This window comes from Hippopotamus amphibius, chromosome X (assembly GCF_030028045.1).
Source record: "Hippopotamus amphibius kiboko isolate mHipAmp2 chromosome X, mHipAmp2.hap2, whole genome shotgun sequence".
NCBI lineage: Eukaryota > Metazoa > Chordata > Mammalia > Artiodactyla > Hippopotamidae > Hippopotamus > Hippopotamus amphibius.
The window spans coordinates 114,996,469-115,019,671 of record NC_080203.1 but is presented as its reverse complement, the minus strand read 5'-3'; the positions used below and the strand labels follow the sequence as shown (position 1 = coordinate 115,019,671).

Sequence of the window (23,203 nt, the reverse complement as noted above, 5' to 3'; positions counted from 1 at the left end):
TTGTAATAAATGTGACTTTAAACAAAAAAGCCAGTGAAAGGTATGAAAACACCAGCCCCATTTGCTTCAAACAAATTAGAGGATTTATAGTCATCCAGAATTGTTTCCTGCTCTCAGGGATATTTGGTATTTAAACAGATATTTTTCTGTAGTAGCTTGGGATTATTTTTAAATTGCGTATTCTTTTCCTCTTGGAAATCTTTGCTCATTTACTTAGCCCAGAATTTAATGTCTCCATCATTTCTTATTTGCCTTAACTCTGTTGTGATAACGTTTCTTCTCGGAAGTGTTTATGCTCCTTTTGTTTATGAGAGACCGCACTTGCATCTCATGCATCTTCTTAATCTTTTTACTTGGTTTTTTGTTTGTTTGTTTTACCAATTGTGTGTGCTATGTCACAATAGCCTCTAATGGTTAAAAGTTAAGTCTTTTTGCTTAGTCCTCACCTTTCCAACTAGAGTGCAGATTTCATTTTTAACCTGACTTAATGTTTAAACTGACTGGGTTTTTTTTGTTTGATTTACTTTGCTTTCTTGCTTTTCATAGAAATTGGCATATGTTTTCTTTATCCTCTGCAATTTAAATTTTTCATAATTATCTAAGGGCTTCAGCCATACCTTTTGAAGTTTAATTGTGTCCCTGTGATATCTCCAGTTACTCAGTGGCCCCAGGCTCAGATGTGATGTTGATTTGCACGTGATTAGTCAGCGTCCATTTATTATTTTGTGCTGCACTATCATGCCCATATAATAAATACTGCCTCTCATAAACAAAGAAAACCCATCATCAATTTGACTCATTCTTAGAGTAGTTCTTTTTATAGTTGTCATGAATTTATTTAGACTCATCAGCATTCTCTTACCTTGTGGCCAACAGGACAGCAACTAGACAGAATTAGTAGTCTGTCATTGAGTTCAGCTGAATTAACATTGATTGTATTCTCCCCATGTAAAGGCCCTGGGAAACCTGTTAGCCTTAGCACCATCCCTTAGAGTTTAAGGCTTAAATCAGCTGTGCTCACAAAAAGATAGGTTTGCAGGCTAATTTTAGACACTGATATACTTTTCTTGTTTTAAGAAATTATTATTAAAAAACAAAAAAACCAAGTCACAAATAAGATCACCAAACCAGGTCTGTGTGTAAGTCTGGTTTTCTCTGTTTCTCCTTGCTTCACACCCCACCCCCCAAAATTTATTCAATGAATGTTTTTTGAGTCTCTGCCTTGTGTGATACGTAAAGGGCCCAAGTATAACCAAGACCTGGGTCCCGTTTTAGAGGTGATAATATTTCTGATCACTTTCTTATTCATGCATTCACCCTGTAAGCACCTACTTTTTATAAGACTTTATATTTTACGAAAAACATTCACATCCATTATCTTTTATGTTTCCCATTAGATAAAAGAGTTGACATTTTTCAGATGAAAAAACAACCTGAAAGAGATGAAATGACCCTACTGAGGCAGCAAAGCTGCGAGCCTAGCCTTCTTTCCACTGTCACAGCGACCCTGCTCTTAATCTAGCAGGGAAACTTCGATCAGAAGGCAAATAACTCTAACACAAGGGGATGGCATGAAGTGCTGTGGGATCTCCACAGTTAGCTCCGGGAAGGATTCTCAGTGGAGATGGAACCTGAATTGGGCCTTGAAGAGCAGATGAGATTTTAATTGGTACAAATGCTGGTGTGTAGTTTGAGACTAAGTTTTCTTTCCCACTATTCTTTAAGTGCTCTATTGCTGATCTAGCTTTTATAAATCAAAGTACCTCATTTGACAAATGCATGATAATTTTTAAAACACATTTGAATTGTAGGTTTAGTCAAAAAGCACTTATTAAGAGGCTAGTCTATGCAAAGCTTTAAACCCAAGACTGAAAGCTGGAAAGTTGGAAAGCTGGAAAGCTGTTCGCTCTTCACTCCCCGCTGTAACCAGTGGTGCTGCTTTGAAAGAAGTTGACTCCATCCTGCAAGATACATCTATCAGAAGTGTATCAAGGTGTTTTCCTATCTTAAATAATTTAACTCAGGTATAATAATGTAAGTATTTTGACATGAAAATGTTACATACTATGATATATCCACTTATCTTAAAACAGACATCTTTAAAAGAAAGGAATATGGTAAGACAAAACAAAACAGAAATAGGAATTAAAAGAGATGAATGACAGATGGAATTAGTTTTATTTAGAAGATAAAAATAAAATCCTATTAGCATTATGACCAGAGAATGTAAAAATGTTTTACTTGAAGCATGATTAGTTTTTTTAACTGTCATCATGATGAAAGTTTAGACATACATAGGGCCTATTTATGGAGTAAATGTTTGCTGCTAAAATTATTCCTATGTTTTATTGGTATATTATATATTGTCTTGCCCAAAAAGAAGTAGAGGCTGAAAAATCAGTGAAATCCATGGTAAAAGAGAGGGTCTGAACCAACCCTGTCCTCAGGAAATTATCCAACAGAGCACACATTGGTCTCTCTTAGTAAAGGCTTTATCACTTTTAACAAATGTGCCACAGGAAATTTATTAGTATGCTACAAAGAAATTTTCAAAATAATTAAGACTAAACTACACTTGTCAAAATAAATGAATGAAATACAATTTTGAATCATCTTTCTTCACTTATTGCTCATTTGCATAATTTAGTAACTTACACAGGAGTCTTTCAGTTATTGGTGTGAATTAGCAAGGTTCTGCTATTCCTTGTTGTACGGGCGGGAATTATGCTACCATGTAATTAGCTATTCCAGACATGGACTAACGGGAAATAGCAAAGGGCACAGCAAAATCTAAAGAGACAAGGCAGGGAATCTAAAGAGAAGAGACAATCAAAGACACCCAACAAACTCAAGCTGGTAGACCACAGGGAATTTTGAATGAAGCCTCTTAATTTATTTTGAGAATAAGGAATCAGTAGTATGAGAGAAATCTCAACAAGATTAGCTGACTAAGCCTACTTAAAAAAAAAAATCTCTATAGTGCATGGTGTGCCAGGTTAACCACTCCTGTTTGTTAGTCTGTATACAGCTCAACAAATAGCCGGCAAAGCCTTTCATGGGTATATAGTGGCTTTCCATTGAGGTTTTCACTCTTTGAAGGAGGTCATTTATACCAATGAGATCTGTAGATGCAAATTGCTTTCCCTATATGTGAGGGGGTCATTCCTTTCACAGCAGACTTGCTCATCTCTTTTATAGAGGTTTTGTTATTTTTCTCCTGCTCCCAAAGGAATGATGGGAATCATGGCCCCCCCCCCCAACCCCAACCCCCTCATCTAACTTAGCATCCAAATCTTTTCCTTCCAGCTCTTTGAAACTTTTGTGTGCTGATCTTTGGGAAGAAAACAAACTGTTGGCAGCAGCCCTTAGCCCTGAATTAGGAAACTTTTTTCCTTCTTTCAACCTGAAATATCATTTTTAGATTTGCCTCTCTTTCTCACCTAATTCTAAGAAAATTTCTTGCTCATTGCAGCAGCATGTCACTGTAACATGCTAGGGCATGTGGGAAATTCTTGGAAGCAGTGTCCTGAAAATGTCATTTTTACTTTGGCTCCCAGATAATGTAAGCTTATTGGAACTAGAGGAGCAGAGAAGTGAAGGGATCTGTTTAAGAGTTAGCTGTGGAAACCTAACTTCTGATCCCGTTACTGAAGTGGAGGGAAAGATAATATTTGTCTTTTGCCTAAGCTTTTAAAGAATCATACAAACAATCATAGGTTTTAGCCTATAGTGTTCAGGAGTCTTAGGGAGAAGGGTTTCAGGCACACTGTGGGAGCACTCTGTAAATATTTGTTGTTTGTTCCTTCCTTCCTTCTGCTAGCATTTTTTGAGCACCAAGGATGCTGACCTAGGCTCCTGAAAGGCAGTATAGAGTGGTGATTAAAAGCCCGCTCTCTGGAGCCATAATGGCCACTTCAAGTTTTGGCTTTCCACCTCTTGCTAAGTAAATAACTTTGGGGCAAGTGACTTTACCCCGTGCACCTCCCCTGTATATCTGGGAGGAAAGTAGCACCTGCCTCATAGGGTTCAAATTAAATGGGATAATATGGAAATAGGGTGATATGTAAAATGCCATAGGGTGATATGTAAAATGCCTAGAATAGTGCCAGGCACATAGTAAACATGCAATAAATATTTGGTTTTATTATTTCTGAGAATAACACTTTAAACAAACCATTGTGATAGTACTTAGTATTACTGTTACTCTATCTGAATTGGTTTCTGTAGCCTCTCATCGACCATGGTTTTTTGTTTATATTTGTATCCCCAGAATCTGGCACAACACTGCAACTGGGTGGTTGCGATATGAAAAAGGCATGGTTCCTACTCTCAAGGAGCTTAAAATCAATCGTGATAGCTGTCATTTAATTCTCACTGTCAGTACTAATGGAAGGGGTTGAAACACAAATAATCCACAAATCATTTCCATGTTGTTTACATGTGTCCCTTATCGGTAATAACTGTTACCTGTTTTCTAAGGAGGGTACAAAAATAGTTGTACTTGTGTGCAGAAATTTGGCCAAGTTCCCTAATCACATACTTTAGCACATTACTTCTTAACAACCAGGGTGTATCTTTTACACTTTCTAAAATGATAGGTACCTGGATGCCACCGCCAGGTATCTAGTTCAGTAGGTCCGCAGTAACTCTGATGCACACCTATAGTATTGAGAATCTCAGAGTTATGAAACTCTTCAAACTTTGATATTGCTTCATGCCAAATATGCACTAAGTTTGACTTTGTTATAGAAAGGGAGATTGGGTGGCATCTAGATAATTTAAATAGACAGTGGAAAGGAAAATGAAGTCAAACACATGAATCTAGATAAGGGAATTATTTATGGTGCTATATGAGCTAATATAGGATTCAAGAATAAAGCAAAGGGGGAAAAATGGGCTAGGGAAAAGTAAGCTGGAAGAAACTGGGTTTTGGTGATGAATGAAGGAATAAATGCACTTCAAAATTGGCAACAAAAGCACATGTTATTTTCAACATTAACTTATATCATGAAAGTAGAAAAGGGCCACCGTGAAGGGTGGGGAATATTTAAAGAGACTAGATGGGTGACTGGGAAGTATTGAGGTAGAAGCTATCCCAACCCTGGCATTTTAGGCGTCTCCACAGTTGGGATTCCTGGGACCTTTCCCACCTCCTGTCGTCTTTTCCTTACCTCTGGGCCCAGCTGGCTGAGTCCTGGTAGATCAGCCCTTTTCAGTTTCACTTTGCTGCCTGTCACCCGAAAGATCTGGGACCAGGTGGTAGTCCTGGAGGCATTGGAAGCACATGTCTGGGCACCATGGTCATAGTTGGGCTTACCTTGGGTCTCCAGGCAGGACAAATAGCTTGGCTAGCCGCATTTCCCAGCATTGGGGTGTTGGAGCTAGAAAAGAACCTCCGATCAGCCTTATCTCAGGCGATTGGTTTCAGATCAGCCCCCTTTTGCCTAAAAGGATTGAGACAGCACCTCCATGGCACCTGCAGTTTAGACCCCTCCCTGAGCAGACCTTGACTCCACCATAGCTACCTCCCCCTGCTCATGGGTTTCCCCTGCCTGAATTGCCCACCTCAGTCCCGTCTCTCCCTGTTGGTATTCTATTCATCCTTTAACGCCTCCCAGCTAGAAGTGATCTCTTTGTCCTCCAAACTCCTGCAGCTCTTAAGCACGGCCCCTCATGCATTATAACTCTTTGAGGATGTGGACCATGCTTGATATGTTATTGTGTGTCTGGTAGCAACTTGCACCTGATAGGCACTTAATAAATAGTATGTGAAATTGTTTTCTAGAATACTTTAGAGTGGAAGCATAATACTTTGTTTTTTATAAAATACCTTAATGTTTATAGAATACTTTTCTGACTCCCTCTTCTCTTCTCTCTTTGCCATTGTACCCTCCAAGTGTATGATAAAACTTTTTCCATCCATGTATATCCATACATTCATCAGACATTTAGCCCATGCCCTCACCTCACTCCACATGGACTTGATTTCCCACCCAAATTTACCTAGTTTGTGATAATTCCTAATAGAGTTGGGCTGTATTTCCATGCACCACAGGAGGTGGCATAAATTCCAGACTAGAAATTTCTTTGTTCAAATCTTTAGGTTATGTAAATCAAACGGACGCCCTACTCAATTAGTAGAATGAATCAAAAAGTCCAAAGATTGACTTTATATGAGGACCGTCTCTGCCTGCACCCACTCCTTGCTGTCCAGTACCTGTATATGGATCATAGCAGCTGGCCAGTTTGCTCTTGGGTTTTTTTAGTGGTTCACAGCTCTAGCTCTTTTTTTTTATTTTTTAAATTTAAAAAAAAATTATCTATGGTTCTATTTTTTAAAATTTATTTCTTTATTTTTAATATTTATTTATTTGTTTATTGACTGCATTGGGTCTTCATTGCTGCACGTGGGCTTTCTGAAGTTGCCAGGAGCGGGGGCTACTCTTCCTTGCGGTTTGCGGGCTTCTCAGTGTGGTGGCTTCTCTTGTTGTGGAGCACGGGCTCTAGGCACTCTGGCTTCAATAGTTGTGGCATGTGGGCTCAGTAGTTGTGGCTTGCGGGCTCTAGAGCACAGGCTCAGTAGTTGTGGCACATGGGCTTAGTTGCTCCGCAGCATGTGGGATCTTCCTGGAGGGAAGGAATGTAGGGATCGAACCCGTGTCCCCTGCATTGGCAGGCAGATTCTTAACCACTGCACCACCAAAGAAGTCCCACATAGCTCTAGCTCTTTAATGACCTTGCCATCTTTGAATTTCTCCCAGGACTCAAAATTTGTTATTTGGTTTTACCAGTCTTTATGGTATCTCAATATGCCTGGAGTCCATCTCTCGACAGCTGCCTGAAGGTAGGGAGATGGGGGCAGCTGTGAGAGGCTTACAGTCTGCTCTGTTCTTGTCTCCCCGAGCGACCCTCAGTAGAGCAGCAGGCAGGCGCACATCTTGATGGCACTGTTGGTTTGTAAACACTACTATTATTAATAGGCTGGGGCAGGAGGAGGGGATGTAGTAAATAAGCCCACATGAAATGTGGAGATAACCTATGTCTTGGGTGTAACCTGCAGGATACACTCTAACAGAGTAATCATTACACAATATAATTGCAAGAGAATGAACAAGTTAGAAAATCTATTCCTGGTTTGCCGCTGACTCACTTTGTGGCATGGGCAAACCATTATTACTCTTTGATTTAGTTGTCTTATTTGTTCAAAGAAGGAAAAATAACATGTGTTTAAAAAGCACTCCGAAATTCCTCTCGAAGGAGGTCTATAAGTGCAAAGTACTATTGTTCTTTTTATTATTATTATTATTATTATTATTATTATTATTATTATTAGTGTTTTGGTATGATTTAGTTTTATGTCGTGTAGTCCATAGATGTTTCAGTGGTTCTCATTGATGAATTACAAAATACTTCCATGTCATTCTCTTTCATTGCACTGATAACAGTTTAGCACATCTTTGTTTTATATACGTATATGTATAAAGTATATGTCTAAAATAGATCATTAATAAAATACAATTACCAAATTAAATATATCTATACTACTTTCTATTGTTTTTCTTAACCTCCTTAAAAACGTGGTTACCAACAACTACTAAGACCTTTAATTACTGCCAATCTTCTCTTGAAAGTAACAGTGCTTATCTTGAGTACTTTGAACTGTAAGTGGTATTCAGTACACAGTGGGGTTGTAATGCGATTATAAAGTGTACCAAGTTAGTGATAAATAAGCATGATAAACCATATATTTGTATTAGAAACAATATTTGAATTATCAACTGAATAAAAAGGCTGCAACTGCTGTTTCCTTGGGGTGAGTATATGATAAAAATAAAATACAGTTAAGTACACTTGGAATAAAAAATTGTGTATGCTTCCATATACAGTACAGAAACCCGTTAAATGTAATGGGCTTTTGAGTGTGCAATATTTATATTACTGAGAGAATTAAAAGATTTGCTTTGCTTTCTGGCAGTAAGCTTTCCAAATTAGGATTTTTTTAATATCTCAACTTATTCATCAGTAGAGACCTATGGCTTTTATATAAAGCATTATAGTTCTTCTCCAGATTTCCAGTAATTTTCCAGTGGAGTAGCAATGTAAAAAGAAAAATATTTTCTTTAATTACAATAAAATGTGTAATTTTCTGTATCACTTTCTTTTTTTCTTTTCTGGGCATTTGGTTCAAGAGGACATAAATTATTTTCTAAATTTGGGTCATTTATTATCTTAAAGCATTTAAAGCCCATGTGTGTTTTTTAAGTGTTATATTTTGGTAACCTAGAAATAACTTTCATACTGGTGAGTAGTAATCTGTATAAAGTAAATAACACTGTGAATTTCATTTCTGTTTCACCATGAGGTACAATGAGGAGTAAATTGTGTGCATTTGTTTGTAAGAGTGTCCTGAGGCATGGGACCATGGATAGAGAAGAAAGTGTAGCTACCATGTGAAACCAGAGGTCACGTAGTAGCAGCTGTGGGCCGCGTGTGACCTCTAAGTGTGTTTAAATTTGCCTGAAGAATATTTACCATTTTTAATTAGTTGCTAAATTTCTTTTAACTGGAGATTTAATATAAAAAGCCACATTTCTGAGTTTCTTTCAAAAATCAGTATCTGGCTACGCTAGGTCAACATTCCTGAATGGCAGCAATTGGCTGGAGCCAAGTAGCAACGAAAGCGATTGAGGCAGAACTTGAGTTCTCCAGTCTGCCACTGCCCCCACCCCACCAGCCCCCTTCCCTCATTTCTTTTACTCACGTGACTGCTGTAGCCATTTGTTTGCTCAAAATATCTGCAAGTGTGCTTTTTTCTTCTTCTTTTATTTTTTTTAACAAAAAAAAAGAGGAAGGGAAGGGGCCATAAAACTTGGGGTTTAAACAGTAAAAATTATCCAGCTCACATTAAAAACACAAAAACGATTAAAGTCACCTTCATAAAGTACAAAACACATAAAAATATACAACTTACTAGTAGCTAACCTTTTTATGGCACTTGGACCCTCGTAGCGTCCCAGGGAGTTAGGATAACAATTACATACTACTTGATCCACCACAGAGAAAACCAAGTATTAGCGAGGCTCATTAATTTGTCCAAATTCACAGGTGCTAAGTGGAGTGGCTGAGGTATGACCCAGCTTCAGATGGTAGTCTAGAGTAGCAATGGCCAGTAGAATTTTTTTGTAGTGACAGAAATGTTCTGTATCTGTGCTGTCCAATGTGGTAACCTCTAGCCACATGTGGCTGTTGAAAACTTGAATGTGGCTAGTGTGACATAGGAACTGAATTTTTAATTTTTATTTAAATTGAAATAGTCACATGTGATTAGTGACTGCATTATTGGGCAGTGCAGGACCCTAGAGCTCTTTTTTTTTCCCCTTCGTCACATGGTGTCTGTATTGAACAGTCTTACAGTGTTTAATAAAATTCATCAAGAGGTTTCTATAAGGTTTTCTCTAGTTACTTACCCAGTGGCAAGTATCCATTCCACCAGAAGTTCAATACACATTGAATATTTTCTGTATCTGCATAATTTCCCTGCATAAAGGCTTCATCGTGCACAGTAGCATTCTTTGTAGCAAAGTTGGGGTCCCAGTGGTAAGGTTCTTATATAGAGAATCTCCTCAGAATCCTAGCCCAGATAAAGAACATAATCAGATGTGTGTTTTGACATTGGAAATGTATAGATGACCGGGACAGTTTACTTCCCTGGTCTTTTTTATGGGCTAGGATACTAGTGGCTGTTAACAGAATCGTGAAAGAAAATTAACAATCCTTGATGGTTAGCTGGTTTGAATTGGATCACAATGACTTTTAGAAAGGTGGCCATTAGCTAACCTCTCTGTCAATAAACATAAATCATTAAATCTAAAATGGCATCGATTCAAGACATCCTGATTTTGAAAATGTTAAAACATGGAGGAGGGGATTCATCTTAGAATTGGTGAAATATACTCTTTGTCAGTGGGCTTCATCTCCATTTGGTCAGCCTATAACTAGGGATAGCATTGAGATGCAAATGTCAACTCTTTTGCCCTGTGGTTAATTAAACCCTTCACTTGGGCTGTCCCCTCGCACACTACCTTATGTTGGTCTTGACTAATTAGCAGAAAGACTTCCAGGCGGTTGGGAGTGGGTTTAAGCTCTTGCTCAGTAACAATTTGATCACAATATTCACTTTCTTTAAAAATCCCCCACCCCATAAATGCAGATGAGGATTTTTTTTTTAATCATAAATAGTACCGGAACAAGTTTAACCAATCAGCTTTTAGCACAAGGGCAAGTCTACAGCACTTTTTTTAGAATACCACATGCTGTAATTCAAATTACCACATTAGCTATCCAGACGCACCATTTGTTTTTAAATACTGGAATGTTTACCTGAAAATTTCCCCTTTTCATCTTTCTGCCCCCTTTCACCAATACATTGTTACTGCAGTGACAGGTTTATTTATGTGCATTAATATCCTCACTCTATGTTATTTTTAAAATCTGTTCCTATGTCTCCACGACAGTTGTTGAGCATGTTAAAATATTAGTTATTATGGTGTAGGTTCATATTACTCATTTTTCATGATGCTCTCTCAAATCTTACCTTTATTCAGACTTTGAAGTATTTCAATATTTCTAAACTCCTGCCTTAAAATTTCTGTACCAGTCTTACTCTGGAAACTGAGCATGCCTTCTGAAACCTTAACAGCTCTTAAAAGAAATTTGGGAGTTTGAATCAACAAAAACAGAAGTATTTCTTGCCCTATTGGTTACATTAGGAGTCTTGATACCTAATGGTTACCGTTTCGGACACTGCTTTGAAAAGTTCCCAAATACAAGCCATTCAGAGTTTACACTTGTAAAATTCATGCATCAGTTACTGAATATCATTCATTATGCACTATCCTAAGTGCTTTGGTAAATGTATTCGTTTGAACCATATAAAATTGCTAACATTTGACCATTTTCGACCTACCCAAAAAAAGCAACCTCACGTGATCCATTCTAATATAGGTTCCAACCAGACCAATTTATATAAACTGCCTTCTCTATTTTTGCTGTTTTCTCTCTTTATTTTTCTCAATTAGTACTGTTAATGCAACAACCTTCTCCTTGCTGCTACTTTTTTGTATTTCTCAATTATTAACATTTTTTTAGTGCTCTTCCCTCCTCAACTAATTCCCCAAACGTAGCCTCAGAATTACTGGCACAAAGAGGTCTGGTTGCATAGTACCTCCAGGATGTAATCAGTACTTACTGCTTCAAGTGTTTGACCCGTTTTGAGAATTTCATTATCCTAAAAGGTTGGTGTCATTGAACACGTTTACTGCCCAATAAGCCGCCATAGTTCCTTCCTTCTCAAATGAAAAAAGCAGAAGGAAAAATGCTGCTTTTTTGTTCCGTGCTAATAGAGGCCATGCTGTGGGATATATGTGTTATGACATGATTTGGCTAAAGCATCTCTGGAGAATAAAATTAATAAGTATCCTTTGTTTATAGTCACCTTTTATTAAACTGAATGTGAATTGACAGATCCGTATAGTTTTGGAATAGTGTTTTGTCTTTGGGTCTTTGTCTCAAAAAAGAAATGGAATGGTGTATTATATTTTATTAGAGGTTTATTAGAAACATCAACCATCACTTAGTCTGAAACTCTAGAAGTTGTACATTTGTATCTGTCCATTTGTATTTGCAGTTTCCTAGTTTCCAGGGGTATGTAATGACTGTTCATATATTCAAACTCAACCGTATTTTTATTATTATTAATTTGCCGTTTCTATTTAAAGAGGCTTTGCCAGTACTAGTTGTAATGTCAAATAAATAAAAAATAAAATAAACTCCTTGTTATTGAACAGTTTGACTCTTTACATGTAGTTATGCTACTCTTTGCAATAATCTGCTAAATAGATGTTCTTTTCCCCATTTTACAGATGTGAAGCTGAGGTCAGCCTAAGTTATTTTCTAGGATAGTAATTTAAATCTAGTATAGTTCCATAATTGAAACGGAGGGCAGCAGACTCCAAAGACTTTAATGCCAGCCCCCAGCCCTCCCTTCCTCTATGGCATCCTTCCTAGCTATTTTAAAAGAAATCCTTAAACATCTATATCACTACAGTGCCTCTCATCGTGTATATTACTGTCCTATATATTTTTATGAGTTCGTTTTTAATTTAACTAATATTTATTGATGGCCTGCCATGCACCAGGCATAGCCAAGTTGTCTGTTCTTATGGCATATTCTACAGGAGAGAGACAAACACAGTAATTTCAGACAACAACAATAAAATTGGGGGAGTGGTTTGATGGAAGTGGGTAGGACCTTCTTTGAAGGAGGTGGCCTGAATGACAAGAAAGCAGCCACAGGAAAGTCTGCAGGCAGGATATTCTAGGCCAAGGACCAGGGGAAAGAGCCTGAGGCTGGAGCATCTTTCAACTGCAAGGAGGCAGGTGCGGCTGGAGGACAGCCAGTGAGGTGGAAGTAATAGGAGATGAAGCTGGAGAGATAGGCAGGGGCTAGATCCTGGGTCAAGGGTGTGAATATTGTCCTCAGTATAGGAGGAAGCTCTTCAACACTTTAAATAGGGGAGTGGCGTGATCTGATTTATGACTTGTATAATGCTGGCTACTATTTGGTGAGTGACACTAGGTTGTATTTATTTCCACTGTAGGATCCTTTAGGAAGGACCCCCTCTACCAAGTGTCCAGTTCCTGGAAACACCCCATGTTTTTCTTCTAGGAATGACACATGCAGGCCTGGGGGAAAATGCTAAAGCCTTGAAAATTGTGTATTAATTAGGGAGAGTGTGAAGAGCATCACAACTGTAAAAGTTGACTGGGCTCACCAGCCCCATTCCTGTCTCTCCATGGTGCTTGTTGCAGGCTCTGCTAAGCAGCTGCTGGGAAGCTAAAGACCTAGAGTATGACAGCAATTAAATTTGTAAATTATGTTGTCCCACACTTATAATAGAGATGGAGATCAGGAATTGTGTTCGTATACAAATTCTTGCTAGATAGTAATAATCAGTGCTGGAGAACTTTCTGCATTGATTCCAAGTGCCCTCTTGTTTCTAAGTGTCAGAAATAAGACCTCTTGATTTTTGTTGGGTTTTTTTTTCTTTGTTTTTTGTTTTTTTGTTTTTGGATACAGTTGAAATATGTTATTGACTTTGAAAAAATTAAATATACCTTTCACTTAAATATTATATCTTTTGAACTTTTGAATGTGAAGGTTGGAATTTCTGATGAGCAAAGAATTGTGTGTGGGATTGTTTTTAATTACTATTATTTAAAAATACGTTAAGGACTTCTGGTGATAGTAAAATATTAATTCCTTTGAAAACCTGGCCGTGTTGCTAGATCCACATTTGCTTTTCTGTGTTTTTGTGAACAACTGATCAAATTAGATTTGTCACTCTTGGCTTGTGGTGATTTAAAATTGAAATGGAATATATTAAAGCAGCCAACCACACTGATTACATTGCAAGCCTCATTTAATTTCATACATTCACACATTACAGTGAAAGGCGGCTTTTTTTAATGCGTGATTGTGACTGTACCTTGAGCAACTCCAAAGGTCATCTGTAATGGGCGCATAATTTGTTAGTGTTAGATGTCTGATTTATGGTAGGTGTTCCTCAGTCTGATTTGTAGTACTAAACATGGCAAGCATCACAAGTCAAATCTGTAAGAAGTTCAGCCTGTCACATTCGATGGTATTGGCTTATCCTTCATTGGTCAGTAGACCACAGTAAATCACAGAATAGCTGTTATCCTCAACTAGAGAAAGTGCCAGAATGGCACCCCTATCACACAGGGGTTAAATGAGCTATTCTTCTTAAGAGAACAGGCTGGCCCAGGTGAAGCTGATCAGAGTATTACCAGCTCAGCTAATAGCACTTGCTCACTTAGCTTCTTGAGCCTTACTCCTCCAAAAAGGCTATAAAAGGACTTTTTCAGTTTCATAAGAGCAAGAACATTTGTAAGTGTGCTCTTTTTTCCTTTTCTCTTTTTTTTTCTATCAGTTTTACTAACTTCATGTACTCTGTGCCTTCCTGTGTGACAGGCACTGTGGGGAGACACCCTCCCCCCCCCCCCACCACAGAGATCCAGAGCATGATTAGTACGCATCTCTGCCCTCAGGAAGAGCGTGAGCAGATACAGCCATTTGACCCACTACAGTTGTTAGGACGCAAAATGGCATTAACCCTCTCAGTGATTCAGAAGCACGGCTGGCACCAGCAGCCCCCATTGTCCCTAACGTGGTCCCATTTGGGGTTAGCACTGCACGGGGAGAAAAAGCTGGCGTGTGCTTTATGGGAACTCAACTGCTTTGTTTGAGAACTAGGCTGTGGAGTTGCCTTTTATTTTGTTTATGGTGGTAGAGACTTGTTCATTTTGATCTGATATTCCTCACAGTTTAGGGTTTGTTCAGGAAGCGTAAGTTTGGTTTTGTTGGCTTTCATCCACATTTGTTATTTTTCAGCTTTCAATAACAAAAGACACCTAAACCACTTTTAAAGCTTTATTATTGAAAGTCCTGAATGGGGGTGGTGTGGAAATAAAACAGTTATTCTACCTAACCTCTATTGGAGGAATTACTTTTAAAAACTTTAGTTTTCACCTCATATTTGGGGGCGGGGAGAGAATATTTAAGTTCTAGTCACTTAGCTAATTTTAATTATGCAATACAGTGTTATCAACTACAGTCACCATGCTTTACATCAGATACTCAGACTTATAGCTGAAAGTTTGTACCCTTTGACTAATCTCTCCCTGTTTCCCCTAGCCCCTGATAACTACTCTGTGTTTCTGTGAGTTTGATATTTTTTTTTTAAGATTCCACTTATAAGTGGTACTAAGCAGTGTTTGTTTTTCTCTGTCTGGCTTATTTCATTTAGCATAATGCCCGCCAAGGTCCATCCATGTTGTTGCAAATGGCAGGATTTCCTTCTTTCTCATGGCTGAGTAATGTACACACTGCATTTTCTTTATCCATTCATGTGTTGACGGACACTCAGGTTATTTCCATATCTTGGCTACTGTGAATAATAAAATTTTTTAAAACTGTAACTCAAGATTTCCTAGTAAAGTAATTCCATTATTAGAAACAAAATAGATTTTTTAGACTAGTGTAGGGAAAGAAAGAAAAATCGAAGGGTGATTTTAGGAGAGCATTTTTCCCAATATGCATTCTATGTAATTCTATGGCTTCCCTGACCACAGAATTTTCGAAACTGCTATGTTCTATATCCCTTACCCCTTTGTTGTTTTCAGTGTCTATTGGCATATTTAAGGCTCAAAGATGTCCTTCAATAGGGAAATCTATTTGATTTTGTTTTAAGCTAGCTCTCCCCTTACTTATCTGGTTGTAGGACACAGTTTGGGAAATACCAGAATAGAATTTTAGCAATTATTCATTCTCTTTTAGCTTCAAGAAATAGATTGTAGAAATTCAGCCCCTGTTGTCTCCTGACCTAATTTACAAAAATTTTTTTGAACACCTGTTATGTGCTTAGCCATCATGAGAGGTGGAAAGTAAGTGCCCATGTGATCCTGACTGAACACGCTAATTGGGGCAATAAGCTCACCACCACGAAACAGCAGAGAGCTGCATGGAGAAGCACCTTGCACAGCAGCCAAGCAGCTCTGAAGTCCAGAGTTCTGGTGGCCTGGAAATGTTTATAAAAAGCCAAAAAGTAAGAGGGGACTAAATGTAGGCAGCAAAAGAAGGAAAGGAGAGAAGCAAATAGCGGCCATGAATTAGGATTGGTAGTAGTTTACTTAAGTTTTCATTTCATCTTGTTGTGTTTAATCAACACCAGGGAATTCTGGGTGAGCAAATGTGGGAACACTCTTATGTTTGCTGCTGGAAGTAAGTTGGTATAGGAAATTCAGCAGTATCTAGTAAAATTGAAGATGTACAAATGTGACCCAGCAGTTCCACTTTCTTGTTTATGCCCTGGAGATCCTCATGCACCGTGCTCAAGGAGACTTACAGGATGAGTCCCCCAGGTAAGCAAGGTGCAGATAGCCAAGTACATGGGAAATGATCTCTATGAATTTTATAAACAGCAGTTAGAATAAGATGTATTGCTTATGCTTACACAGATGCATAATAAAGATATAATGTGGGATGAATTGGGAGATTGGGATTGCCGTATATACATTACTAATAAGGAAAAAATATATAAAATTGTACACTTTAAATATATGCAGTTTATTGTATGTCAATTATATCTCAATAAAAGTTCAAAAAAAAAAAAAAAAAAGATTAGCGCCCTTATAAAAAGAGACTCCAGAGAGCCCCCTCACTCCTTCCACCATGTGAGGACACTGCAAAATGATGGCCATCTGTAAATGAGGAAGTAAGCTCTCACCAGACACCAAATCTGCTGGCACCTTGATCTCAAACTTCTCAGCCTCCAGAACTGTAATAAATAAATTTCTGCTGCTTATAAAAATAAATAAATAAATAAATAAAGGTATAATACACATAGCAAGGAGATGCAGATTCTTCAGGAGAGTTATTACCTATAGGAAATGGGGGTGGGGACGCTTAAGTGCTCCAGGAAGCCGTTGAAAATTTTAAGCAAAGAAGGGGCATGACATCATCTCATCTTTTTTTGCAAGGTCACTCTGGCCATTCTCTGGATAAGGTGTTGTAGGGGGAGAAGAGGGGAAGCAGGGAGAGCAGGTAAAGGTATTAAAGGGGGAGAGAGGTAGCTGGGATTCCAAACAGTGGAGGTGTACCTCTAAGCCAGGGGTTCTTGACCTTGGCAATCTTGGCATTTGGGGCTGGATCGTTCGTTGTTGGGAGGCTGTCCTGGGCACTGTAGCAGGCTTAGCAGTATCCCTGGCCTCTACCCACTAGATGCCGGTAGCACCGCCCACCTCCTAGTTGTGACAACCAAAAAAGTTTCCAAATACCCCAGTTGAGAACCACTAATCTAAGCAGTATATTGTGAGGTTCCAAGTACAGATTTCAAATCTGTTTATCAGAGGAGACCAGCTAGCGCTTGAGTTAGTTCGGAAAGATTTCATGGAGGAGGTGAAGTGTGAGGTATCTTTGCAAGTGGATGGAACACAGACAGACATCCCGGAAACACTAAGCCTCGGCGGTTTTTGGACTTAAAACGGAAAGCTTGGGCTTCCCTGTTGGCACAGCGGTTAAGAACCTGCCTGCCAATGCAGGGGACATGGGTTCGAGCCCTGGTCTGGGAAGATCCCACATGCTGCAGAGCAACTAAGCCCGTGTGCCACAACTATTGAGCCTATACTCTAGAGCCCGCGAGCCACAACTACTGAGCCCACGCTCCACAACTACTGAAGCCTACATGCCTAGAGCCCATGCTCCACAACAAGAGAAGCCACTGCATTGAGAAGCCCGCACACCGTAATGAAGAGTAGGCCCCCACTCTCCGCAACTAGAGAAAGCCTATGCACAGCAACGAAGACCCAACGCAACCAATAAATTAAAATTAATTAATCTTTAAAAAAGGGCTACTTTAAAAAAAAAGAAAAACGGAAAGCTTTTCCTCAGTCTTATAACCCCCTCTAGTTCTTCCCTCCCCCGCTTCTCCTTGACTTTGAAGATTCTGATATGTATATGTGTTCTTCACTTTCCTAGCTTTCAGTTAACTCAGTAGCTCTATTCCTCACCCCATGGTCCCCAGTGACTTCCTGGTTACCAAACCCAGTGGAATCTTTCCGGCCTTTATTTTACCGTTGATCTCTCCACCCCAATTGTTTTCCACTCTTAAAATTATTTCTCCTTATATAATGAAAAATGTAGACCACATTTTACCTATAGAGATGTTAATCTCTGTATTTCTGTAATTTGAAATTTTGTGCCTCCTCTGTATCATGGAATATTATATAACTGTTAAAATTCACTTTGCCAGAAAATGTATAATGTAGAAGGAAATGTTCCAGTATGCGTGAAGCAAGAAAGCAGGCTTCAGATCTGTGTAGTCAGTACACTCTTACTCATGGTGACACACACACATACATTCATGTACTTGAGTTTAGAAAAAAGCTGACAGGAAATACACTGAAATGTTAGCTGTCATTTTCTTGGCAGGCAGTGTCTTTTATAATTGGTGAAAAGGGGAAGGTGTCCTGAAAACATGAGTTTTCTCTCAATACTCTTCTGATTCTGCACATTTTCCATGAATGATGTCATCTAGACCCTACAGACCAAGGACTCCCAGCTCTGGCTCTACACCACTCTGGTCCTGTTTCAGAGTGACTTTAGACTCGCATACCTAATGATCTCTGGATACATTCACTTAGGTGTCCCAGGAACACCTCTCAAAAATCAACATGTCAGATGGTTTGTAGACTTAGCTCGGTGATCATAATGTATGCAAATGTCAGGTCACTATGTAGTACACCTGAAACTAACATAATATTATACGTCAGCTGTGTTTCAATTTTAAAAAATCAGCGTGTCCAAAACTGAAGCTATTGTGTTCCTCTTTCCCCACGAGCCGTTTCTTTGCCCTCCCTTTCCCAGTCAGTGGCACTCATCATCCACCGTCACCCAGGCTAGAAATCATCCTGCAGACGCTTCTCTTCTCCCTCCACAGCCAGTCTACCTCCAAGATTTGTAAACTGATTCTACCTCTAAATCCATCCTGCAGCTCCCCCAGCCCATTTGCACTTGCTGTGCCTGCGTTCAGGCAGCCTCTAAACGGGATTCCTAGACAAATCTTTTTTTAATTTTGTCAATTTTTTTCAATTGAAATATAGTTGATATACAATAGTATGTTTGTTTCAGGTGTATTACATAGTGATTTGACATTTTTATACATTATGAAATGATCACGATAAGTCCTCTGTCCCCATAAAAAGTTATCACCGTGTTCTTGACCATATTCCATATGCTATATATTACATCCCCATGGCTTATTTTTTTTTTATAAATAACTGGAGGTTGTACTGGAGGTTTATTATTCCCTTTCACTTATTTCACCTCTGCCTCTCCCCCCAGACAAATCTTATTGGCCTTTCTGCTTCTAGACGTGTTTTGTCCAACACAGTAGCCACCAGCCACATGTGGCTATTGAGCACTTGAAATGTGGCTAGTTTAAATTGAGATGTGTTACAAGTGTCAAAAGATACGCTTCATTAATAATCTTACATTGATTATACAAGGAAATAATATTTTAGTTTTTTTTTTTAATATGGCTAGTAGAAAATTTTAAATGACATGTGGCTTACATTGTATTTCTAGTGGACTACACTACATCTAACCCTTTAATTCGTTCTCTGCATTGCTGCCAGAATATCTTGCTGAAAAACAAACTCCCTGAGCTAAAAATCCTTTGAAGTCTTGGGATAAAATGTAACATTAGCTTAGCACACCAGGCCTTCCCTAAAAGCCTTCAGTTTCAAAAACTTTTGAAACACTGTGCTGTCCAAAGTGTTCATCTAGATTCATATGGTCACTTGGCAGCTTTCAACTCCTAATCTAATGACTGCCATCTCTGTAGCATCTCTACCTTCAAATAGTCAATAGCTATTAGACTGTTGATATATACTGTAAATGGATTTAAGTAGAGTTGAGCATACTAGAAAGTTCCTTGTATCGATTCTTCATTAGTACTAAATTTAAAAGTTTAATACAAACTCTTAAAGGACAGCTACATTCCTATTACTGCTGTTGATAATTCTCTGCTGGGCAATGCTCCTTGTGCTGGTGGACCAGGTGTGCGAGTGGGCACTCTGAGGAGACCCAGCTTCCACTTGCAGATGATGATGGGGGAACCAGCGGAGAAAAGAAGCCACAATGTGTTGACCATGCCAGAAAGATTAGATGAAAAGCTGCAAAACCTGAAAGATCAATGCTTTATGAGATCATCTTTCTTTGAGGGAAAAACCATAAAGAGGAGGATGTTGGATAAAATGGCAAACAAAAAACAGGTCCTAAGATTCTAAATTAATCTAAACTAAAACAGCTGTGTCATGAGTATTTTGACTATCTGGGATATTTCTTATTTATCCATCAGTATATGTCTAGGATGGCTAACAAACTAAGAGAACCACATCTGAGGTATTTACCGAGGGGGAGGTTTGCTAGTTTGGGTTATAACTGGCATGATTTGATACATACGAAATGCTGTGATAGACAGCATGACCTAGACAGAACTAAAGTTACTTTCTAATACTGAAATACCGTTTTACTTTGGCTCTGATGTTGAACCACAGTTAGAGACTTGGTTTTTCTATCACTGTGTTGCTTTTCCTTTCTTAGGGGACCATTATATTTTGCATGTTCAGAGAAGGATGTCTTCAACTTCCTCATGGTATAATAGCACTGTGCTTTTAGAGGAGATGCACTTGCTAGAAGCTTGCTGCTAGTTATTGCTTCCGTAACCTTGTGACTGGGGCATCCATAGATGCGATTCTGCACAACTTTTTCTTCCCATAGCAAAACTGTAACTTCGGGAATATTAGTCTGTGGTTCACTCAGTTCTGTTTCTGTTTCTCCATCTGATTTGGCTGTTGCCCCTTATGTGTCCAGAACCCTCCTGCCACCTGCCTCCCTCCAAGCCTCTAAAATAAGGTGAGACCTCTCTTTGCACTTTTCACAAAAATAAAATACTTCATTTGTGATGTGATTTATTGCTCTTTCCAAGGTTACGTCTATTGTCAGACGGCTTGCTTTGTTTTATCTTGAGGAATGTCAGCATAATCAGGTGATGGGTTGCACTTGGAAAAAGGGATACTTTCCTATTGTTCCTAAAATCACACATACACAAAACTGCCCTTAAGGCCAACCCCGAAAGCAGACCTGACTTATTTCCTCTTAGGGTGTCCGGGGAGAGTGAGAAGGGAGCTCCTTTCTGCTTGCTCTCCTCCCCAAGTAAGCAAGACTCGCCAGTCCTCACTGGGGCTCCTTCTGGCCATCTATCCCTAGAACCAAAAATAAGTTTTAGCTGAGCACGGCTGACTCTCCAGCAGTGGTTCTCCACCTCAAATGCCCAATAAACACTATCTTGGGAGCTTAAAAAAAATCCCAATGCCAGGCCGCACACCAGACCATTTAAATCAGACTCTGTGGAAGGGACCCAGGTGTCAGTATACTTGCATGCCAGCGTGCAGCCATGGTTGAAAACCACTGCTCTAAAAGCCTTTCCCACCTTCACACCTCTCAAAGCTTGTTCCTAGACTTAGTCCTTGAGAATATGGCCATGAGGTTCCATAAGGGAAGAGCATTATATTTTCTGTCAGGACAAACTATAATGCCACCGCCCACTGACAGCTGTCGATTATTGATCAGTTGTGTGTAAGGCACTCTGCTGTGTCTCTATGTATGTTATCTTTACATTTTTACTGCATCTTTACATATATTTACTTTTTGTACTTTACTGTATTTTACTATGTTTAATTTTAACTATGAAATGGGTCTTATTACCATTTCACAGAGAGGAAAAGGAAATGTTATAGAGGATAGATGATATGGTCAAAATCACACAACTAGTAAATGAGGGGAAACAGCTGATAATATTGATCACGTTAGATCAAAAACAAAGAAGAGAAAAACTAGAAAAAAAAGTTTGTGTACTAATTACAATCAGTTATACCAACAATTTACCATTTGTGCCTAATTACAGTATAGTACAATAATGATTATGATTGTAAATACCATTAAACAGATACCATATTAACTTGGGCAGATTTCTTTTGATTATAGAACAGCTCAGATTTTTGTTACAAATAGGTGTGGACTGAATAGCTAATAATCATAGCTAATGTTTTATTGAGTGTTTACTATACACTGAGCATCACAGCAAGTACGTTACGTGCATTTCATTCAACCTGACAAAAAACAAAACTCTGAGATCTGTACTGTGATTTTCTCAGTTTTGTTGAGATATAATTGACAAATAGCATTGTATAAGTTTAAGGTATACCACATAATAATTTAATATATGTATATATTGTGAAATGATTGCCACAGTAAATTTAGTTAACATCCCTCACCTCACATGGTTACAGTTTTTTTTCTTGTGATGAGAACTCTTAAGATCCATGCTCCTAGCAACTTTCAAATACACCATACATTAGTGTTATTAGAGGAGCGGAAGCTGAGCCTCGGAGAGATTGAGTAGCTTACCTGGTAAATGATACATCCAGATCTTCAGCCCAAGTCTATGAGACTCAGAGGCTGTACTCTCCAGCCCTTCACTCTTTCATCTCCTTGTTTAATATGCTATAAATGAATACAGTAGTTGATATGTATGCAGCCTTTGCACTTATTACTAATGTGGAATGGTTCCCTAGTCAAAACTTATAATGTGGCTTGTGAGATGGGTATAATTATTTTACAAGTCTATCAGAGTTTCCCTCTCTGCTGTTAATAGTTTAATTTTGAATATATGTAATGGTAACTTAATGAAACCTCACTGCTAGATAAGAACAATTCCTATTTATTTGTTCTTTTTGCCGTTCAATCATATAAAACCAGCCTGTCCTCTTAGATTAAAAAGTAATCACTTCCAGAGTCATCTTAGTTCTTGAATTGTGTGTTTCATTAAGGAATTGTAGAATTTGTGCCTGTTTAAAATAATCATTTTGTATTAAAAATTGACCAAAACATGCACATAGAAAGACTTGAATAATAACAGATATTTTTTAAGCTCTTTATTGGAATATAATTGCTTTACACTCTTGTACCAGCTTTTGAGGTACACCAAAGTGAATCAGCTGTATTTATACATATATCCCTATATCTCCTCCCTCCGGCGACTCCCTCCCACCCTCCCTGTCCTGGCCCTCTAAGTCATCACCCATCATCGAGTTCATTTCCCTGTGTTATGCAGCAACTTTCCACTAGCTATCTGTTTTACATTTGGTAGTGTATATATGTCTAATGCTCCTCTCTCACTTCATCCCAGCTTCCCCTTCCCCCCCATCCAACCCCGTGTCCTCAAGTCCATTCTCTACATCTGCATCTTTATTCTTGCCCTGTCACTGGGTTCATCAGCACCATTTTTTTAGATTCCATATATATGAGTTAGCATGCGGTATTTGTTTTTCTCTCTCTGGCTTACTTCGCTCTGTATGACAGTCTCTGGGTCTATCCACCTCATTACGAATAACTCAATTTCATTCCTTTTTATGGCTGAGTAATATTCCATTGTGCATATGTGCCACATCTGCTTTATCCATTCATCTGTTGATGGGCATTTAAGTTGCTTCCATGTCC

At 38.6% G+C, this 23,203-nt stretch overlaps 1 protein-coding gene and 1 long non-coding RNA gene across 6 annotated transcripts in view; one reads left to right on the top strand and one right to left on the bottom strand.

The window, feature by feature from the left end:
• POLA1 (DNA polymerase alpha 1, catalytic subunit) overlaps nucleotides 1-23,203 on the top strand; it is a 288,927-nt gene that overhangs the window by 235,010 nt on the left and 30,714 nt on the right. Inside the window, exon 38 of one of the 4 annotated variants that reach the window (XM_057718414.1) lies at nucleotides 1,398-6,411. The exons of the other annotated variants lie outside the window; for them this stretch is intronic. Within the exon in view, the coding sequence (XP_057574397.1) occupies nucleotides 1,398-1,522 (125 nt within the window). The 3' untranslated portion in view covers nucleotides 1,523-6,411. Of the gene's footprint in view, nucleotides 1-1,397; nucleotides 6,412-23,203 lie in introns of those variants that run through there. 4 annotated transcript variants of the gene reach the window in all.
• The window catches only part of LOC130841846 (uncharacterized), a 53,643-nt gene continuing 36,837 nt past the window's right edge, over nucleotides 6,398-23,203 (bottom strand). Inside the window, exons 2-3 of one of the 2 annotated variants that reach the window (XR_009050297.1) lie at nucleotides 9,468-9,631; nucleotides 6,398-6,627 (exon numbers count right to left, since the gene is read on the bottom strand). This is a non-coding gene — a long non-coding RNA (uncharacterized LOC130841846). Of the gene's footprint in view, nucleotides 6,628-8,760; nucleotides 8,817-9,467; nucleotides 9,632-23,203 lie in introns of those variants that run through there. The other variant, XR_009050298.1, reaches the window with a different exon arrangement.